Source organism: Trachurus japonicus, chromosome 7, assembly GCF_045865225.1.
Source record: "Trachurus japonicus isolate A0001 chromosome 7, Traja_1.0".
NCBI classification, from domain to species: domain Eukaryota; kingdom Metazoa; phylum Chordata; class Actinopteri; order Carangiformes; family Carangidae; genus Trachurus; species Trachurus japonicus.
Window position 1 is genome coordinate 26662369 of NC_140913.1, and position 17180 is coordinate 26679548.

A 17180-nucleotide genomic window follows, 5' to 3' on the forward strand; every position below is an offset into this window, starting at 1 on the left:
AACAGGCTGAAATTTAAAACCACAGAAATTCAGAATCCAAGAATACAGATTCCAGCTTTGTTTAGTTGTAAGACTTTGTAAACATGTTTTATCAATCTCTTCATATCAGTTGTATTTCCTGATGGCAGTGACCTGTTGATGACCTTGTCAGATATCTTCCCATGCACTAACCGTGACAGTGAGGCTACCTAACTTTCTTCCTGACATAACAAGTTATCACTGAAACATGCATTGATTTCTGTTCTGGAGACTTGCCTGCTGTAACTGTGCAAATAGATTTGATAACATCTGTACAAGCAGAATGCAGTTCATTCTTTCTAACACTGTGAAGGCCTGAGAAATGACACATATTCTTTTTTTCTTTTATTAAAAAAATAGAGAGAGTTCAAGCTTAGAAACATTAAAAAAATATACTTACAGTTATAATAATTAATCATTTCAAGTTTATCCAAACGGCTTTAGAAGTCTGAATTTGCCGGATGAAGAGAGAATTTTCTGTACAATCAAAAATACCTAGTTTGTGTTGAGATAGCCAGTGTTTCCATTCGCGGTTGCAGTGGAGGTATACATCTTCATAAAGAGATACTATGGCACTAAAAAATAATGTAACTTTGCATGATATCATTTGATGTTTTTCTCCATTTTTTGGCTCAGCCTGCTGAAGCTTCATATCATTTTCAATCTTTTACACCAGAGTTGCCTTAAGGCAGAATTACACAAACACATACACATAAAAAAGTCAGATGAGGGCCCAGCTGTGACTGAGTTTGGTAGATGAGCATTTCGTCACGATCACTTGACCTCCTTCCACTGTCAAACACTTGTCTGATGACGGATTCTTCAGCTGGTTTGTCTGAAAACAGCAATTATGTAAAATATACGATTACTGTAGGTTCTCTAACATAACTGAGTTGGTTAGATTTAGATTAGAGACTGTGAAACAAACTCAGAGGTAAAGAGTGACAAGAATGTGGAAATGGACATTGAAACAGTGTTGTAACATGAGTTGCTGCAGAGTTTGTCTGAGTTGTTGCAGAAGTGCATGCTGTACCTGTGTGAAGAGCCACACTTGCTCGGGTGCAACAGATGACATGTTTATCTTCGATTGACACGGTTGAACAGACACCAGAGATTTTCCAGGCTTTGCATGTAAACACATCTCAGTTTCGGGGTTCAGTCGTACCTCATGCTGGCGCGTGTAATCAAAATACTACAAATCACACAAATAAACATTGTATTTTAGTTGGGTTAGAAAACTCTCATTGCCATTAATTCATTTAAAACTGGTCCCCAACCCTAATGATGCTGATTATTTCCTTTTTAGATTGCTTACTTCTGAGTTTCTGTCCCACAAAGCAGAACATATTTAGTATTTTTTACAAGAAAAGAAAAAATATCTGAATAATAAACAAAATTTTGTGCGATAAAAACAAGTTTCCTTTATTCCTTTATTCTCTTTTCAAAAGTTAATGTACCTGTGCTCCAAACTTTTCACATATTAATTTTGGAGCTCCCATCTTCTGTTGCTTTTTTGTCCTCTCGACATCCAGCCAGCACTTCAAACCAATGTTTTCCAACTGCAGAAAAAACCAAATTGTGTTCAAGAGGCAAATAATATTTAGAAAGTAATAAAAACAGTCTGGTCTATTTTAATATTGTGTACTGTATATGCAAGCTTCCTGATGACCACAAATGATAGAGGCTGGAAATTATAAAGAAGCAATCTCTTCCAAACGTAAAATTGTGAAAATTAAACCACAATTAACTTAAATAGGAATAAAAAGAGGAGTGTTGATAATGTGGCCCACCTGTCCATATATTTCAGGGATGTAGGCCTCTGGAACAATGTTGTCCAGGTACCAAGAGAAGTCCTTGCACTTCAGTCTCTCTCTGAGTTTATGACGTTCAGTGACATTTCCAAATGAATTCTGTGGGAGCAAAAGAAACACAACATGTTCAGGTAGCATGTACTGTATTTCAAGATCATTAATATGTGCATGGTGTGGCTGATGTCCCAGGATGGAAACATACCGTGTATCTGTGCTCACCTGTTCATAAACCAGAGCAGCCTTCCTGTCCATGCGATAGAAAATCCACTTGAACTCGTCCAGCCAGACCTCGGCCACGCGGACCAGGTTGCGGGTGATTATAGCAGAGCTGTTGGGGAAAACATGGGGGTTCTTCTTGCGGAAAATGTGCCCAACAATAGAGCAAGGAATGATCTCTAGCTGACCTCCACATTGCCAGACCTGCAGTGGAGATGGCACACAGCACACGGTGACTGGAAAGTAGGCCTACCACTTTGTAAACATGTTTATACAAAAATTAAAAGGGGAAAACAACTGGACCTCTTCATTCACCATTTTTTCAAAAGATATTAACTTATGTGATGGTTTAATCAGGTCCAAAAATGTGTTAATTTCAAACTGTTTGGTGTCGCCCCTTGTGTCTTTTGGACATGAGGCATTATCATCGTGATTGGCTGTTAATTTTTCAGCCTCTTCCTTTAATTTGTAACCCATCTGTACAAACTTGAAAAGACTGAAACCTTCTTACCCTGAAGGACATCTCCAGATTTTCACCTCCCCACAACTCCATCTGGTCATCGTATGTCCCCATACGCTCAAAATATGATTTAGATATAGAAAAGAGGCCGCCAGCAAAGGTAGGTGTTCTGCAAAACACAACACACACATTAGTCACAATCAATCTAAAGAAACAGTTTGGTAAATACTATTTCAGTAGATTTTAAGCTCAGTATCAAATGATATCTGATTATGTGCAACTGTGAATTGTAATTTTCAGACATTAGATTTTGTCCAGATGGTAAATGCATGTTACAAAACCGGGCTAAACTAAGCTAAGTGGTTACTCGCACCATTTTTGCTATATTAACCACACAGACAAGAGAGAAGTAGCTAACTGTCACCTCATCTAACGCTTTGAGCGAGAAAAAAAAAATCAGTTTCCCAACATAACAAACCACTAGTGCTAATGAGCTAACTTCCTGTCAGCTAGCGGGATAGCCTACCTCAGAAACTTCAGGTGATGTCATAGGAGCTTGGCTGAGGAGCTGTGGGCCTTGAATAATGAACAGGTTAAACTTTGGTGTGAATAGAGCCATCTTTAATGTTTTGACTCAAACACTCTTGTTCATCATTATTAAAAAACATCAATAAGGGCTGTGCCATCTTCCCTTTCTCATTCACTCTCTCCACTGAATTAGGCACATAACACATTTAAACAACCTCAAATCCATCAGCACCATAACATGGACTGTTTGAGTGTCACTTTACTTCAGGTTCAAAGGTCTCAGTCACTTTGCAGAATTGATTCTTGTACAAAATCATTTATATAATATTCCAATATTCCCTGAGTCATGACAAAATCCAAAAATCAGCCAGTTGTGTCTGTTTGTGTGTATGTTGATTAACTTACCTGATGGGAGATGTCTCATTCCTCCTTCGGTCCATCTCCTCTTTGGGGACGTACTCCCATTTAAACGTGAGTCGCCAGTCAAAGTTTCCTCTCCTGGAATACTTCACTCCAGGAAGTGGTTTACTGAATTTAAGATGATCTTTGTTGATCGTGACGATTCTCGGGCTCACCACAGCGGTCGGCTCCTCTGCTACCCGGGCTAGAAGAGGCTCCAGCCACCCAGTGAAGCACTCGCCTATGAAGAAGCAGGGATGTAACTGCAGGACCATTTACTTCTAATTAATGTGTAAGATTTTGTATTATCATAGAAAACATACTGTAAGGCCACTAAGAAACATTATTCTTAGTTGTTCCCATTTATTGAGATGTTGATAAACCTACTTCCAATAGGGGAGAGTGGGGTAGCTAAGATGAGCCAGTGGGTAAGATGACCCACCCCTTGTTTCTAGGAAACTATAGGAAAAAGTTAGCATGTGACCAAATATTTGGGAGGCAGGCATCATTTCATGGAGTCTGTGAAGATTAGAACCACGTGAGTAAAGTGGTTTAACATTTATGACCAAAAAAATCATTTTTCACTCTCAAGAGTGAATTTTGTCGATCATAAGTTTCATGAGAATTGTGTTTAGACCAAAAGAGATGATTGCAAATTTGTTTTATACATGGGTTGTGGTATCTATGAGCTACAACATGAGGTAGTAAACCTAGCATGAAACTGCACCATTTTAGCTGTGGGAGTAATAAACCCAAGCTAAGGTAGCTGTGGGGTAAGTTGATCCATTTGGCCAGGGGTAAGTTGAGCCACCTATCCTATACACTTATGCATTTTGGCTGTATATGTCCAAATGATTAAATCAAGATTCTGTATGTTTGTGATTACAGTAAGTATGTTCCTATAAACAGGGAACATTGTTTATAATGTGCCAAACTTAACTTTCAAAGAAAAATATCTGGGATTCTTCCCAAGATGCCACGTAATTGCAAAACTCCCCAAATCTCAGTGAGTTGGTGGCTCAGCAGGAAGTCCCTGCAGTTTGTGTTCACCTGTAGCCTGGACAGATGAAATATAAAGTAAAGGGGGAGGTAGGAGATGGATGGAAGGAAAGAAGGGGGTGTTGATCAATTTACCCCACTCCTATGGTCAATTTACGCCATTTATGGGGTAACTTGAGTCACAAGACCACTTTTTTTGAACATGCTATATTTTAAAAACAGTTATATTTACACTCATTCTGTTAATTTGTAGGGATGCAAAACATCCTGAAATATATGCAGATGTGTTAGTTAGCAACAAAACTATAATTGTCTTGATGTAGTGATCCTGAATACAAAAAGTGGCTCAACTTACCCCACTCTCCCCTATATTTGAGGAACGTTAGCAGCGCTTTTCTCATTATCTTCTACATATACGTACAGTGGGAATCCAGGAAGGTGAGGACCTCTCCTTGTGCAGCCTGCGCCCCCAACAGTCTGGCTGAGACCAAGCCTTTCCTCTCCCTCTGTCGTAACACACGCACTATCTTCAGCTGCTTCACGTACTCATCCAGGCGGCTCTTCAGGTGATCTGAAGAAAGGAGGTTCAACAAGTGTAAGTCTGCATCCCATACAGAGAGAGAGAGAGAGCTTCAACCTGAGTTGCATTGTTTCTTTACTCTCTCCTTTTACAGTATGTTTATTATTGGTTGTACTGCCACCTTGTGGTTTGCTCTCTCCAGTGCAGGCGTAGTGCTGTGCAGATCAATGATTACTATTTTTAGATACTCATGGAAATACACTCATGGAAATACACTCGTTAAAGTGGCTTTAAACTGCAAATCACACAGTAAGTGACCTAATTCAGTCACAGATAGACATGTTAAGATACTAATTTCAGCAAATAAAACCTGTCTGTAATGTCAGCACCAGAAATAATATTTTCCATCTTAAATAACATATTTTAAGAGTACTAGTACACAAATTGAGTTTATCTCACAGGAATCTCAGTAATCTGTGTCTCCTAATCTGAGCACTTTGTCTGTGTGGGATACTGCAGGAAAATATCCTTCTATTTATTAATCACATTATATGAAAACGATGGTCTGCTCATTATTTTCTAAATTAAAATTAAAACACATAAAAAGTAAATTGAATGGCATCTGTTTCATTAAATAAAATGCAACTGATACACTGTTGTTGATTGTAATAATATAAAATATTACCGATATTAACACTCAAATGAGCCATTTTCCTACTTTACTTTTAATACATTTGTTATTTCAATAATGACAGGGAAATTTTCAATTTTTATTTTATTTTATTACACCTAAATATGTGAATATTGACCCACTGCTCGTACATTTTAGAAATAGGCTATTGCATTGGCTTTGCTTTGTTTTTTTGTCTCAGCTACCATAACTTGCAGGACGTTCAAGGGCACTAAAATTTTTGATACAAAGGCAAGGCAAGGCAATTTTATTTGTATATCCCATTTTTTACAAACAGTTTGTCTCAAAGGGCTTTACATGGCATCATAACATCCTCTGCCTTTAGACCCTCACATCAACTGAGGAAAAACTCCCAGAAACGCTTTTAACAGAGAAAAATGGGAGAAACATCAGGGTGAGCATGAGGAGAGATCCCTCACCCAGGACGGGCAGACGTAGCCTCGTAAACCAGCCTCTCCTGGAAATGCATTTCATTTCATTTAAAATGCATTTCCGGGAGAGGCTGGTTTACGAGGCTAGGGTAGACGTGCAATAGATGTTGTATATAGACAAGAAAACCGTTTTATAGCACAGTCCCTCATTTGTCTGCTACTGTACAACTAGCCATGTCTTCAACTTCTTCAACTGTATCACATAATTCATTATTTGGTGTCAAATGCAAGAAGTGCCACTGTTATAACCTACCCCACTACCAGGGTACACTGTAACAGAAAGGGGTAAACCGCACTAATATGCATCTATAGAAGTGTATTGTGCATGTGCCAACACTAAAGCAAAAGGTGTTACAATCATCCCCACCCGTCAGCCATTGTTTGACTGTAGCAGCACGGTGGTTTGAAATGAACATCAGTGAAAGAACCTGCTGTCATCGAATACAAGTTACCTAATTCAAATTTCAACTGTGTCAGTACTAATCAACATCAACAAACTTGGTCCAAAAGATTAGGTTCTCAGCTAAAAATGTGTGTTTTATCTGTTAAACCTGCACACTTCTTCACCCAGCCATGCAAATTTACATGCAAGGTCAGGAAGGGCGAGTGAACAACACATGAAATCCATCACACAACCTAACTCTAATGTTATTCCTTCTTGGTGAAAGTGATGCTGTTACAACCATCTCTTTGTTACATCCATCCTCAGTCTCCACCTAAAAGATGTCGGCTAAGACATGTATCTATTCTTATTGCAGCGTGACTCCTCTTACCCTCTGTGCTGGCATCGTCCACCAGTAGTATCTCCGTCAGCAGGGCAGCAGGAGCGGTGTGTAGGACACTGTAGACGGTCCTGAGCAGAGCGGACCAGGCCTCGTTGTAAAACACTATGATGACGGTGGTGGTGGGGAGACCTGGACACCGCCAGAACCTCTGCTCCAGACAGCTGTCAGGGCCACACGGGAGAGAGATTTGCAATTAGGTGCATATTTTATTCTACAGAGAAGGTGTAGGGGAGACCGGGGATGGTTGAAACAAAGGGATAGTTGTAACACTCTCAGTTTGATCAATACAGTCCATGCCCACTTACAAATGGAGCTCACAGGTGAAGCCTCATGTCTCTGAGTTGAAAACTGTCTGTTCTGGAGCCAAAAAACGATTTTTCAGGTAAGAAAGTAAATATTTCCATCACAACTATTTTTTGCATAGTGTCCATTGTGTTGTAGATACAGTTGTTTCACTTACATAAGCTCAAGTAGTAGTTTCTCTAGTTTAATTTGATATGCTGCATTAGTGCTAGCTTTGAAGCTAAATGCTAAAAATGGTTAGCTTTTTAATGGCTGCCTGGCATGGGGAGGGTTGTAACTGTTCCCCTTATGTTGACATTTTGTGTACAGGGGTGTCCCTGCAGAAGTTCTCCAGAAGGGAGCAGCTTAAGTCATCCAGGAACATCTGTGAGACGAGTCGCCAAGGCTACAAAACACACACACACACACACACAACACACACCAGTTTATTCTTTATTTTATTTAGGCTAATATATATTTATTTATTTTATTGTATGTATTATTATTGCATTTAACTTATACTTTCTATTTATTTTTTTTATCATTGTTTTTGTATTCTGACAAGTTTATGGTTCCTTCTTTATTATTCAAGTGCCTGCATACATTTTAAAGCAGAAGTAAGCTGAATGTTTGTGTTAATATAAGTCTTAAATAGTTGTATCTTCCGACAGCAATCACTTATATAGAGTGTTTGGTCTGAAACACGGGTCTGTCAGTCACTCTGCTCTGCTGTAAGACGAGGAGAAAACTTTCCTTGTATACTACAACCTTTATCCAATGAGGAGAGAGAATGGCATAAAGGGGCAGTCCTCTCTGTGTGTGCAGCCAACGGATGCGCGTGAATGTGGTGACGTAGGGACGAGGACGGGGACTGCTAACTCCATCGGCTGACAGAAAGTTAGCCAAAACGACCGGATCGCTTACTTCTGCTTTAAGTGTGGATCTTTTTTTAAGTATAATAATTGTTACATCCATCCTCAAGTAGTGTTACAAGAATTCACCCCGGTATTGGGGTAGGTTGTAACAAGATACCTCTTTGTGTTTGACATTAATTTACATAATCTGTGATGGTTTAGTAGAAGTCCAAGTGTATGTCATTTACAGCAGACAAATATGGGTACCACATGTCAAAATTTGAGATCTCTAGCACCAACAACCACTGAGTTACACTTGCTCAAACAAAAAGTGTTACTATCATCCCCGGTCTCCCCTACAGTTATATAAATATATTTTTCTTTTATAAAGAAGTATTTTATGGAGCTAATTTATTTCTTTATTCTGGGAAAGATGTACTGGTGTGAGCAGAGTTGTGATTTGTTTAGTTTAGTGTCTCAGGTAGCTACTGATGCTCTGCACAGATAAGGATCAACCACGGAGGTACTCACTCTGGATGCCGCGTGTCATCCCCAAGGTCACGGTGCAGAGAGATGCGGTCACTGACAAACTGGTTGAACTGGTTTTTATCAAATCCACGCAACTTCTCATCACGTTCTTCACGAGACAACGAGGATGGCATGAAGGCTTTTCCATTTGCACCGGGAGCCCCAGAGTCCTGCGGAGGCCTCTGGAGGTGAGGCCTCAGCTCCTCGGTGGTGTAAAAGCCATGAGGACACCTGGCACCTGAAGGATCCAGCTGTGGTGGGACATCTGGTCCTCCAGGGTTCTCCACATGTGCCCCAAGTGGTTGAGATATCGGTGGGAGGAGCGGTGCGTCGTTACCATTGTTGTATTGAAAAATAATGTAATTTAAAAACAAAAAGCAGGAAATCCCAGCAGCAATCTTAAAGGCCAGTCGACGGTACCAAATAGGCATGGCATGTACAGGAAGGGACTGAGCCAGATACAGCTGGAAAGAGACAAATACACATCATCATCATTTTCTCTTTGTTGCACACATTAAAGATGACAAATTTCAATTTTCTCAGAAGAAGAGAAAATTATAAAGAAGAAGAAACAGGCAGAAACACGTGATATTTGTTGGGTTTTGTATGTGTATAATTTTATAGCCTACTGATCTTTTTGTTGAGTTGTGGTGTTAAGTAACAAGCAATTTCCAGTTTTACAGATTAGAAGTTATGGTAAATACTGTTCAGATTACAATATTTGGTCACAGTGTAGATTTTATTTTCACGTAATGGCCTTTATTTCGGCTGTCTAAAGGTGCATGATGTCCATAGGCTACACACTATAGCTGTTTGATCGGTCGTGGCCACTGTGCCAACTCCTATTCCCTTTTAAATCCGGGGACAATTATAAATTAGTGAATTGTGGGCACGATGTTCGACAATGAATTCATAGATTGATTATAAATTAATTTTTAATGACTAGACAGTGCGCCCAGCCCCTGCTCGCTCTGTGCGTCCTGACACAGGCTGAGTGGATCAAGGCGTTGCGCACAGCTGAACAAATAAGGAAGCAACGCCATAAATCATATGATATGATAAATGTGATTTAATTATGAGATGTACAGCACAACAACCTGCAAAAAAAAATATCTCTCTATTATCAAACTGTGGGGCAAAGTTAGTGATGAATGGGAGGATTAATTTACCCGCTGGTGAGACAGGGCGCTTCCCTGCAGAGTCTCATTCATGTTGAGGAGACTCCCATGACGCACGGCGACGTCGTGCAACACACAATACAGCAAAAACGATGATCCGACATGTGACACTCTAATGTCATGATCCATATTTCTTTTCCATAAAAAAACCTTCTGTATATGATTTATCAACTACTGTAAGTACCTTTACCTTTACCTTTACCTTTAATCCCACAGTGTTGGTGTAGCCTATTTTACCGCATAGGTTTAACAGAAGGACGCAACAATTTTACACGAATCCCTGTAGAAAGTGTGATCAAGTGCAATGCTATCAACCTAAGACAACGTTTTAGTTTACTGTGTTTCTAAATTCATCCATTTAATAAAGTTTAGTCACAATATTTGGAGAGAAAAGCCTTATTTACACCTAATGCATGAGGAAAAAATACCTATTCTCAAAATGTTTGTCAGACATTAAAGGACAAACTTTTCTTCCATTCTTTATTCAATGTAGGATTAAATCGGTACTTACTGTAATTTTGCTGCAGGACATGGACACATTCTTCCACCTGTGGCCTCCTATACCTGAATGCCTCACAACGTTTTCTCTCTCCGTCTCTGACTTGTTCGTCCCATCAAACAAAACAACAGGAGCGACTGCTCCAACCGGTCGGATATTAAAGGTTACACCGCTGTGCGCTGTCTGTCTCTGCAGCTGCAATAAACCAGCCACACCACACACTCCTATTCAAAGTGGAACTGATAGAGACAGGTGAGTCAGTACAACAGGTGAAGACTTAAGGTTCAACTTCCTATAATGTGTCCAATAGCCCTGTAACAAACCTATGGGGTTAAGCCTCTTCCATATGGTGACTTGTCAGTATAGCCTACATGTATATGTACATCTAACAAATTATTGAAATGTAAATTGTATTTTCATAGTCCAAGTTTGTTCTGTCTCCTTTGAACCTGAACTGAAAAGCTTTTTTATGACACTGACTGTTGGGCTGTAAAAACTGACCCTGTAAAACCCCTGTTTGTGGTTAATTAATAATAGAACCAAAAAATAAAACAACAACTTAACAAATGTATAGTAGTCTAAACATGAAAACTTAGCTTAGAAACCATGCAACTAAGTTTGACTGTGGTTATTTATTAATTTTATTTCGTCAGATTTATCAGAATAAAACGAGCTGTGAATGACTGAAGATAACTTAATTGTATTTAATCAGGAGGGAGTGACCGTAGCCCAGGTCGCCACCCTCCTATAGCGAACAGAAACAGAGTTAATCATGCAGCTTTAGTCTGGCTCAGTCCAACATTAACAATGTTTGCCTGTACATGTCAGACTCACTGGTTAGCATATCATGTTTGTTTAATCTGCAAAAAAAGGGGAAGTGCGTGAAATGATCTGATTTTATTATGCTGTGCACTATTTCTTTGTCACAGCCGGTGTTTTATCAGACTGGTCCCGGACACATCACATCACATCACATTGCAGATCCTTGATAGTCATTTCTTTAACAATAATACAAAACACCATACTGTTAGAAATTGCACCGTGAATTTACATAATGTTTTTAGTGTTATTATTTTTGACATTTCAGACTCCAAGACAAGCAATCCTACTATCGGCACATGGAGCAACTCTTAAGACATGTGAGTTAAAATTTTAAGGTGATGTCTCTTTCTATACATATTTGTCACATAACTTTCCGATAAGCCATGGTATAGATTTTTCTACTATTGCAGAAATAGAGGGTGTGATTTGCTGCATGTGCTTTGCGCTTTGAACTCTCACAGCCACCGTAGATTTACCAGCTGACAGAATCTAAAAGTTATCAGTAGGTAGGAACTTAACCCGAGAAATGCAGAACTATGAGATAGATATACTTAATGTTTATATGAGTCCAAGCTTCAGAATGAAATTAGAGTTACTGACATGTGATCAAACAAGAAATTAATTTATGTGGCAGTGGAGTGAGTTTACAAAGTTTATTTACAAATATCATTTACAGAAATATGCAAAAATATAGAGAAAACGTCTGTATGAGCGGTTCAGCTGACAGAGAGAAACAGGGACATGTGCTCAGAGTGAAACACAGAGACTTGTTGGTGCTGGAAGAGGTGGTGACATCCTGGGAAAGAAGGGAAGACATTATAATTACACATCTGAAAACAGGTCATACAGCAATCAACCGCACAGTATAGATTACTACTGTCATAAAAAAGGCCAACAGCCACCTGAGGAAACACACACACACACACGTATAGTACAACCCATAGTACACACACTGTAACCAGGCAGCTGCAGATGAACATGTGCTGCTTCACTGGAGGAAACACAGTATTTAGAGAATCACCTATAGCCAACGAGGAAAAAAATGTAATGTGTAATTAATAATTTGTGAAATACACGCCTTGTTCAGTAACACCGCTCCCTGCCTCTTCGTCTGTGCCCCTTTGCTGTTTTTGGAAACCCGACAAATGTTTAATGACAGCTAAATCAAAGAGTGGGAAGATAGTTACAGGTGAAACCAGAGGATGGATAGGACTGCTTTCTGAATAATGAATACACCCTCATATATGATTATTAGTTGCTTAACTAATGCCGTGGGGTTAATGCTCCGAGGCCCTGACCTGTGGGCGAAGACACACATAACATATCAAATCATGTTTTACGCAATTCCTATGTATTACTGTGTTATGTTTGTGTAATGATGCATGTGGCTGAGCCCAAATCATTTTTTATCTTCTTCTTCCACACCAGCAGCCATCAGTGAGATTTGAACCCCAGCAGCTTCCCAGTCCAAAGTCAATGGCTTTATCCAAAGAGCTATACCCATCTGGATGTACTGTATTAAGCCCTCAGCTCCACCATTACATTATCTTACGTCACAATACCTCACTCACTTACTAATAATGACACAGCTGCACAATGCAGTGTGATTACAGCGATTACTTTTCACATCTATTCATTATAAGAAAGTATAAGCGCTTCCTCTGCAAATCTTGTTGACGAAGGCAAATATAAAAGATTGGGAACCAAGTCCCCGTGCAGCCTCCCAATCCAAAGTCAATACCATCACCTACTGATCTATCCAGCTGAATGTGTTGTTTATCTCTGACTCTCCACACTCACTCATACAGATGATGCACACAGACAGGTGGACAGCTCCTTCATGTCAGTGTCCAGAGAGAGTTAGATGACGTGTTTTGCTCTGTCTGAAGCCTATGATATATTATGACTTCTAATTTTACAGTCATGGGTTCAACTCCCATGATGACATGAGTTGACTCAAAATTTCTGCAAGAAAATTAACTTTGTTATAAGCACCAGTAGAAACAATAGGCCTACTTAAAACCAGGAGTCCTATGTGTGTGTTTTTGTGGGTCTGTGTGTGTTTTTTTGTTTGTTTGTTTGTTGGTTTTGCTTTGTTTTTTAGAATCAACGTAGGGCATTTACTTTGTTTGATTTGATTATTATTAATTATTGATTTTTACCCATGTTTTATTTATGTAGCCTAATTTTATTTAATGAAATCCAATGAAAAAAACATCTGATACAGGATATAGATCCTCAGACTCAAAATAATAACATGTAACAGCCTTCTGATGTATTTTATTTATGTTTTTGGTCCACTGTGGATGCAGCAGCTTAACAATTAAAGTTAGATTGGAAGACAGATCAACATTTTAGACTAAACTACCTCTACCCGGCACTGGTTATCCCATATGATTTTTTATTTTATTTTATAAACTTTATTTACACAAAGTAGTGTACAAGGCAACTGTCAATAGGAACACGGAATGCTCGAGGTAATGCACTTTGGGAAAATAACAAAACAAAGTAAAAAACAACAACATAATAATGACAATAGTGCATGAATCAAATAAAGAGAGCAACAGAGAGAAAATAAATAAATTAAAATAAATCAAATTCATTACATAGCCTAAGGCTAAAGTTTTTAAAGCTTTGGAGTTTTTGCAAAAATTAGGCCTAAGTGTGTCCAGATATGATTTACAGTAAGAGATGAAGATAAAAAAGTTAGGTTTTTGTTTTGTAAATTTGCTGGTATGTAGCCTATTATGGAATTTTGCTAATAGAATAAGACGGTTGATAGTAAATAATTTATTAGTGGGTATTTTCTTATCAAAAAGACCAAATAAAATAAATTCAATTTTGATTTTAAAAGGGGTATCTCATTTTCTATTCAAAAAAAGGTTGAGGTCGCACCAGAAGGTTTGACTGAAGGGACAATCCCAGAAGAGATGACATAGCAATTCATCTGTACGATGACAGAAGGAACAGAGAGGATCAACCATAGACTGTAAAACATGTGCTATATATTTTACAATAGTTGAGTTAAGAGGATACAGATACTGGGTTGGAGGATAACATCTGTGCAATATTTTCAGAGACACTTCTCGCACCTTACAGTATTTGAAACAAAAAATTTCCTAGGTAGTAACCATGCTCTCCCATATGAACATTGTCTTTGTCCCAGATGTTATTCTGTCGACACTACGAAGTCGCGCGGGTGTGCAGCAGTGCAGGACTCGTTGCCATAGTGACGTCCAAACCTAAAGTTGTGATTTATTTATTTACACTGTGTCTCTGTGTCTCTCTCTCTCTCTGTGTGTGTGTCAGTCTCGGTTGTCGGACGATGGCCTTCTTCGGCCTCACTCAGCTCGGTTATCAAAACCCGATCGGTGACCAGATGATCGTCAGTCCTCACTACCACGGTAAGAAGCTGCTGGAGCTGCTGGAAACACCGGGAGTTACCACCGACTGTAGCCCGGCCACAGCGCACGATGAGCGGCCGCTGAGTTAACGGTTCCTCCGGTAGCTACTGACGATGGTGACAGGGGATCAGGGTATTTAATTGTTTGCTGATGATTAGAAGTTATCAAACTGCCTACACAGGATGATCGATTATTGATAATGGGCCGGTCGGACGTGTGAAAGCCACCACCTCACCCAGGGCCGGCCCTAGGATTTTGGTGGCCCCTAAACAAGATTTTTGTTTGTGGCCCTGCACTCTAAGCGCAAACACCAAATCACTGGTTAAAACTGAATACAGACGTGTTGATGCCCTCTGAGGTTTGAGGCCATTTTCTCGACTATTACATATTTTCTTAAATTTATCTTTTTAAGAGAAATAGAAGTGTTTTATGTCTAAATATTAGAACCTCCGCTGTAAGCACACTGAGGCCAATTTGCCCCAGAACACTGTATAAAGAAATAATTTAGGCCAAATGCTGGAAATTTGAGGTCTGCTTTTTGAAAAATGTCAAATCCCTTGTGAAAACACACCTTCAGTCATGAGAATGAACTGTTTTGGTGCTTGAAATAGGATATGAATACAGTAATCCTATGTAAGTGTAGAAAACAAGTCTAGAATGAAGTTTTGTAAGATTGCTTTTTGAGCACAAATGTTGTCATTCTGCCATTCCATTTTCACCAAATGTCTCAAATGTGAGATAAAAGAAGCTGAATAGTGACTTCAAATTACATATAAAGCTCATAGCTGCACGTGCCCACCTCAGGATGTTTAAATGACTTGATGAACCCCGGTACCTTTCTGATCATGTGGCCCCCCACCTAACGGCTGTGGCCCTAAACAACCGCAGAGTGTTTATGCCAGGGGCCGGCCCTGACCTCACCTACTGTATGGTTTTTGTTGTGGTTGTTTGTGTGTTTTTGTGGTGATTTTGTGTCTTTTTACCGCGGCATTCGTGTGTTTTAGTTCTTCAACATGAGTTTTGTGTGGCCATTTGTGTCTATTAACATTTTATGGTCTTTTGCGATTGTTTTGGATCTCTGTGTTCATTTTGTGTCTTTTTTAGTGGTGATCTTGTGTTGTTTTGATGGTCAATTCTTTTCTAAGTGGGCATTTGTATTTTATATAGGGTAATTTTTTATTTTGTTTTTTAATGGTCATTTATTGTGGCTTTTAATAATTATTTTATGATTTATAGTGGTCGTTTTGGATCTCTGTGTTCATTTCGTGGTCATTTTGCAGCCCTTGTGTCTCTTTGAAGTTGTTTTGTGTGTCCTTGTTTTGGTTTTGTGTCTTTTTTTAGAGCTGTTTTGTGTCTTATTGTGGCTGATTTGAATCAGTCAATCAAGAGATACAACTGAGATCAGAGCTCAAATACTAGGGTTTTATGTTCATATCCATGTCTCGTTTTGTCCATTGGCACCACCATTTGATATATTTTTATAATTTAATGAAATCCCACATACGTATTGTAGGCTACTGCACTCTTGGGAAAATACCGCTCTTCGGGTTTATACTTGAACTCTTGTTTCTTTTGAAACAGCCACAGATTTATTAACGTGTCACACTTCTGTTCAAATGCAGAGACTAACATCACAGGAGAACCACCTCGATCACCTCAAGGACAACTCAAGTGTGAAGACCGACCCAGCGTTGACCTCCGGCCTCTCCCGTACAGCCCTGACATCCACCACGGGAGCCATGGACGATACAAAGAGATGGTCAAACGGGTTCAGACGCCCAGATGTACGTAGGTTTGGACTTAAACATGTTGGACAAGATCTGACAAATCACAGGTGGTGAATGCCTTATGGTCTCGTCTAGGGATGTCGGTATTACGATTATCACTATTACTATGCATCAATACATTTCACAACACTATAAATGTGTAAAATCAAATATAGTTAAAATATAATTACATCTCTTAATATAGGGCCAGTTATTAATCCCCCGGGCAAGTGTTTGAAATATTCATGTCATTAATTATCATCGATACCAAATGTTTAAGTTAATCTTAATCTTTTTTTTTTTAACAATACAAATGACACACTAACATTTAAATTCCCACCAATTCAGTGTTAATTTGGATAAATGGACCAGTATCTGTGCATTTACCTTTACTTTGGCGCCACATCTGCCGATATGGTTCCATAATCTTTTTCGGAAAGTAACGGTATATTTAGGAATCTTTACGATCAATTAATTGTGGTGTTTAATACCGCGATTAATTGTGAAAACAAGTAATCGTGACATCCCTAGTCTCGTCTTCTCTCCAGCTCCCAGCCAGCTGTACACAACCCCTGTGACCGACGGTCAGCGGTACGGATGGACGTTGTCTGAGAGGCCTGAAAAGTGGATGCAGGTCCAACGATTTCCCCGAAAGAACAGCGAGATGACCAAGTGGGTATAGCATTTCCAAATCTAATGGTGTATCTTCATTTGTTTACATGTGTTCTTCTAGATCTGGGTGTGTACAGTAATCCTCCTGTTGGTTTCACAGGTTTGTCAAAGAAATGACGGTGACCGCCCGGGAGTTCAGCCTTTTCTGAAGCCGTCAGTTCACTTTTGTTTTCCTTCCTCCTCACATTCACTAACAGTGTCAGTTTAAATGAGGATTTCTGAAATTAAACTGAAAGCAGATCGACTTTTAGAGATTGATTTCGCTGATTCTTTAAATATTTCTAGTCCTGTTGTTTAGGGAAGTTTTGAGGTTTAAA

At 39.2% G+C, this 17180-nt stretch overlaps 2 protein-coding genes across 2 annotated transcripts; one reads left to right on the forward strand and one right to left on the reverse strand.

Moving 5' to 3' along the window:
* Nucleotides 1-356: 356 nt before the first annotated feature.
* On the reverse strand, nt 357-10644 carry LOC146984918 (polypeptide N-acetylgalactosaminyltransferase 6-like). The gene is made up of 11 exons (XM_085782560.1): nt 10212-10644; nt 8526-8986; nt 6847-7019; nt 4853-5002; nt 3439-3673; nt 2557-2674; nt 2049-2249; nt 1809-1928; nt 1476-1577; nt 1052-1210; nt 357-853 (listed from the first exon to the last, which is right to left on the reverse strand). Exons 1-11 carry the CDS (start codon nt 10230-10232, stop codon nt 740-742), a joined length of 1854 nt encoding a protein of 617 aa, XP_085638686.1. The 5' UTR covers nt 10233-10644; the 3' UTR covers nt 357-739.
* Nucleotides 10645-14312: 3668 nt separating this feature from the next.
* On the forward strand, nt 14313-17105 carry spmip11 (sperm microtubule inner protein 11). The gene is made up of 4 exons (XM_085783136.1): nt 14313-14425; nt 16048-16209; nt 16740-16863; nt 16964-17105. The coding sequence occupies exons 1-4, from the start codon at nt 14347-14349 to the stop codon at nt 17010-17012; spliced, it is 414 nt and encodes a 137-aa protein (XP_085639262.1). The 5' UTR covers nt 14313-14346; the 3' UTR covers nt 17013-17105.
* The last annotated feature ends 75 nt before the right edge of the window (nt 17106-17180 follow it).

What these genes read in the sequence shown, in the direction of transcription:
- LOC146984918 (XM_085782560.1), bottom strand. Translation starts at nt 10,232, where the DNA reads ATGTCCTGCAGCAAAATTACA. An exon ending in GATGACACGCGGCATCCAGA is followed by an intron (nt 7,020 to 8,525) that starts GTGAGTACCTCC and finishes TGGCCCTGACAG; the next exon opens with CTGTCTGGAGCAGAGGTTCT. An exon ending in CTGCTCTGGTTTATGAACAG is followed by an intron (nt 1,929 to 2,048) that starts GTGAGCACAGAT and finishes TTGCTCCCACAG; the next exon opens with AATTCATTTGGAAATGTCAC.
- spmip11 (XM_085783136.1), top strand. Translation starts at nt 14,347, where the DNA reads ATGGCCTTCTTCGGCCTCACTCAGCTCGGTTATCAAAACCCGATCGGT. An exon ending in ACGGGTTCAGACGCCCAGAT is followed by an intron (nt 16,210 to 16,739) that starts GTACGTAGGTTT and finishes TCTTCTCTCCAG; the next exon opens with CTCCCAGCCAGCTGTACACA. An exon ending in AAGAACAGCGAGATGACCAA is followed by an intron (nt 16,864 to 16,963) that starts GTGGGTATAGCA and finishes TTGGTTTCACAG; the next exon opens with GTTTGTCAAAGAAATGACGG.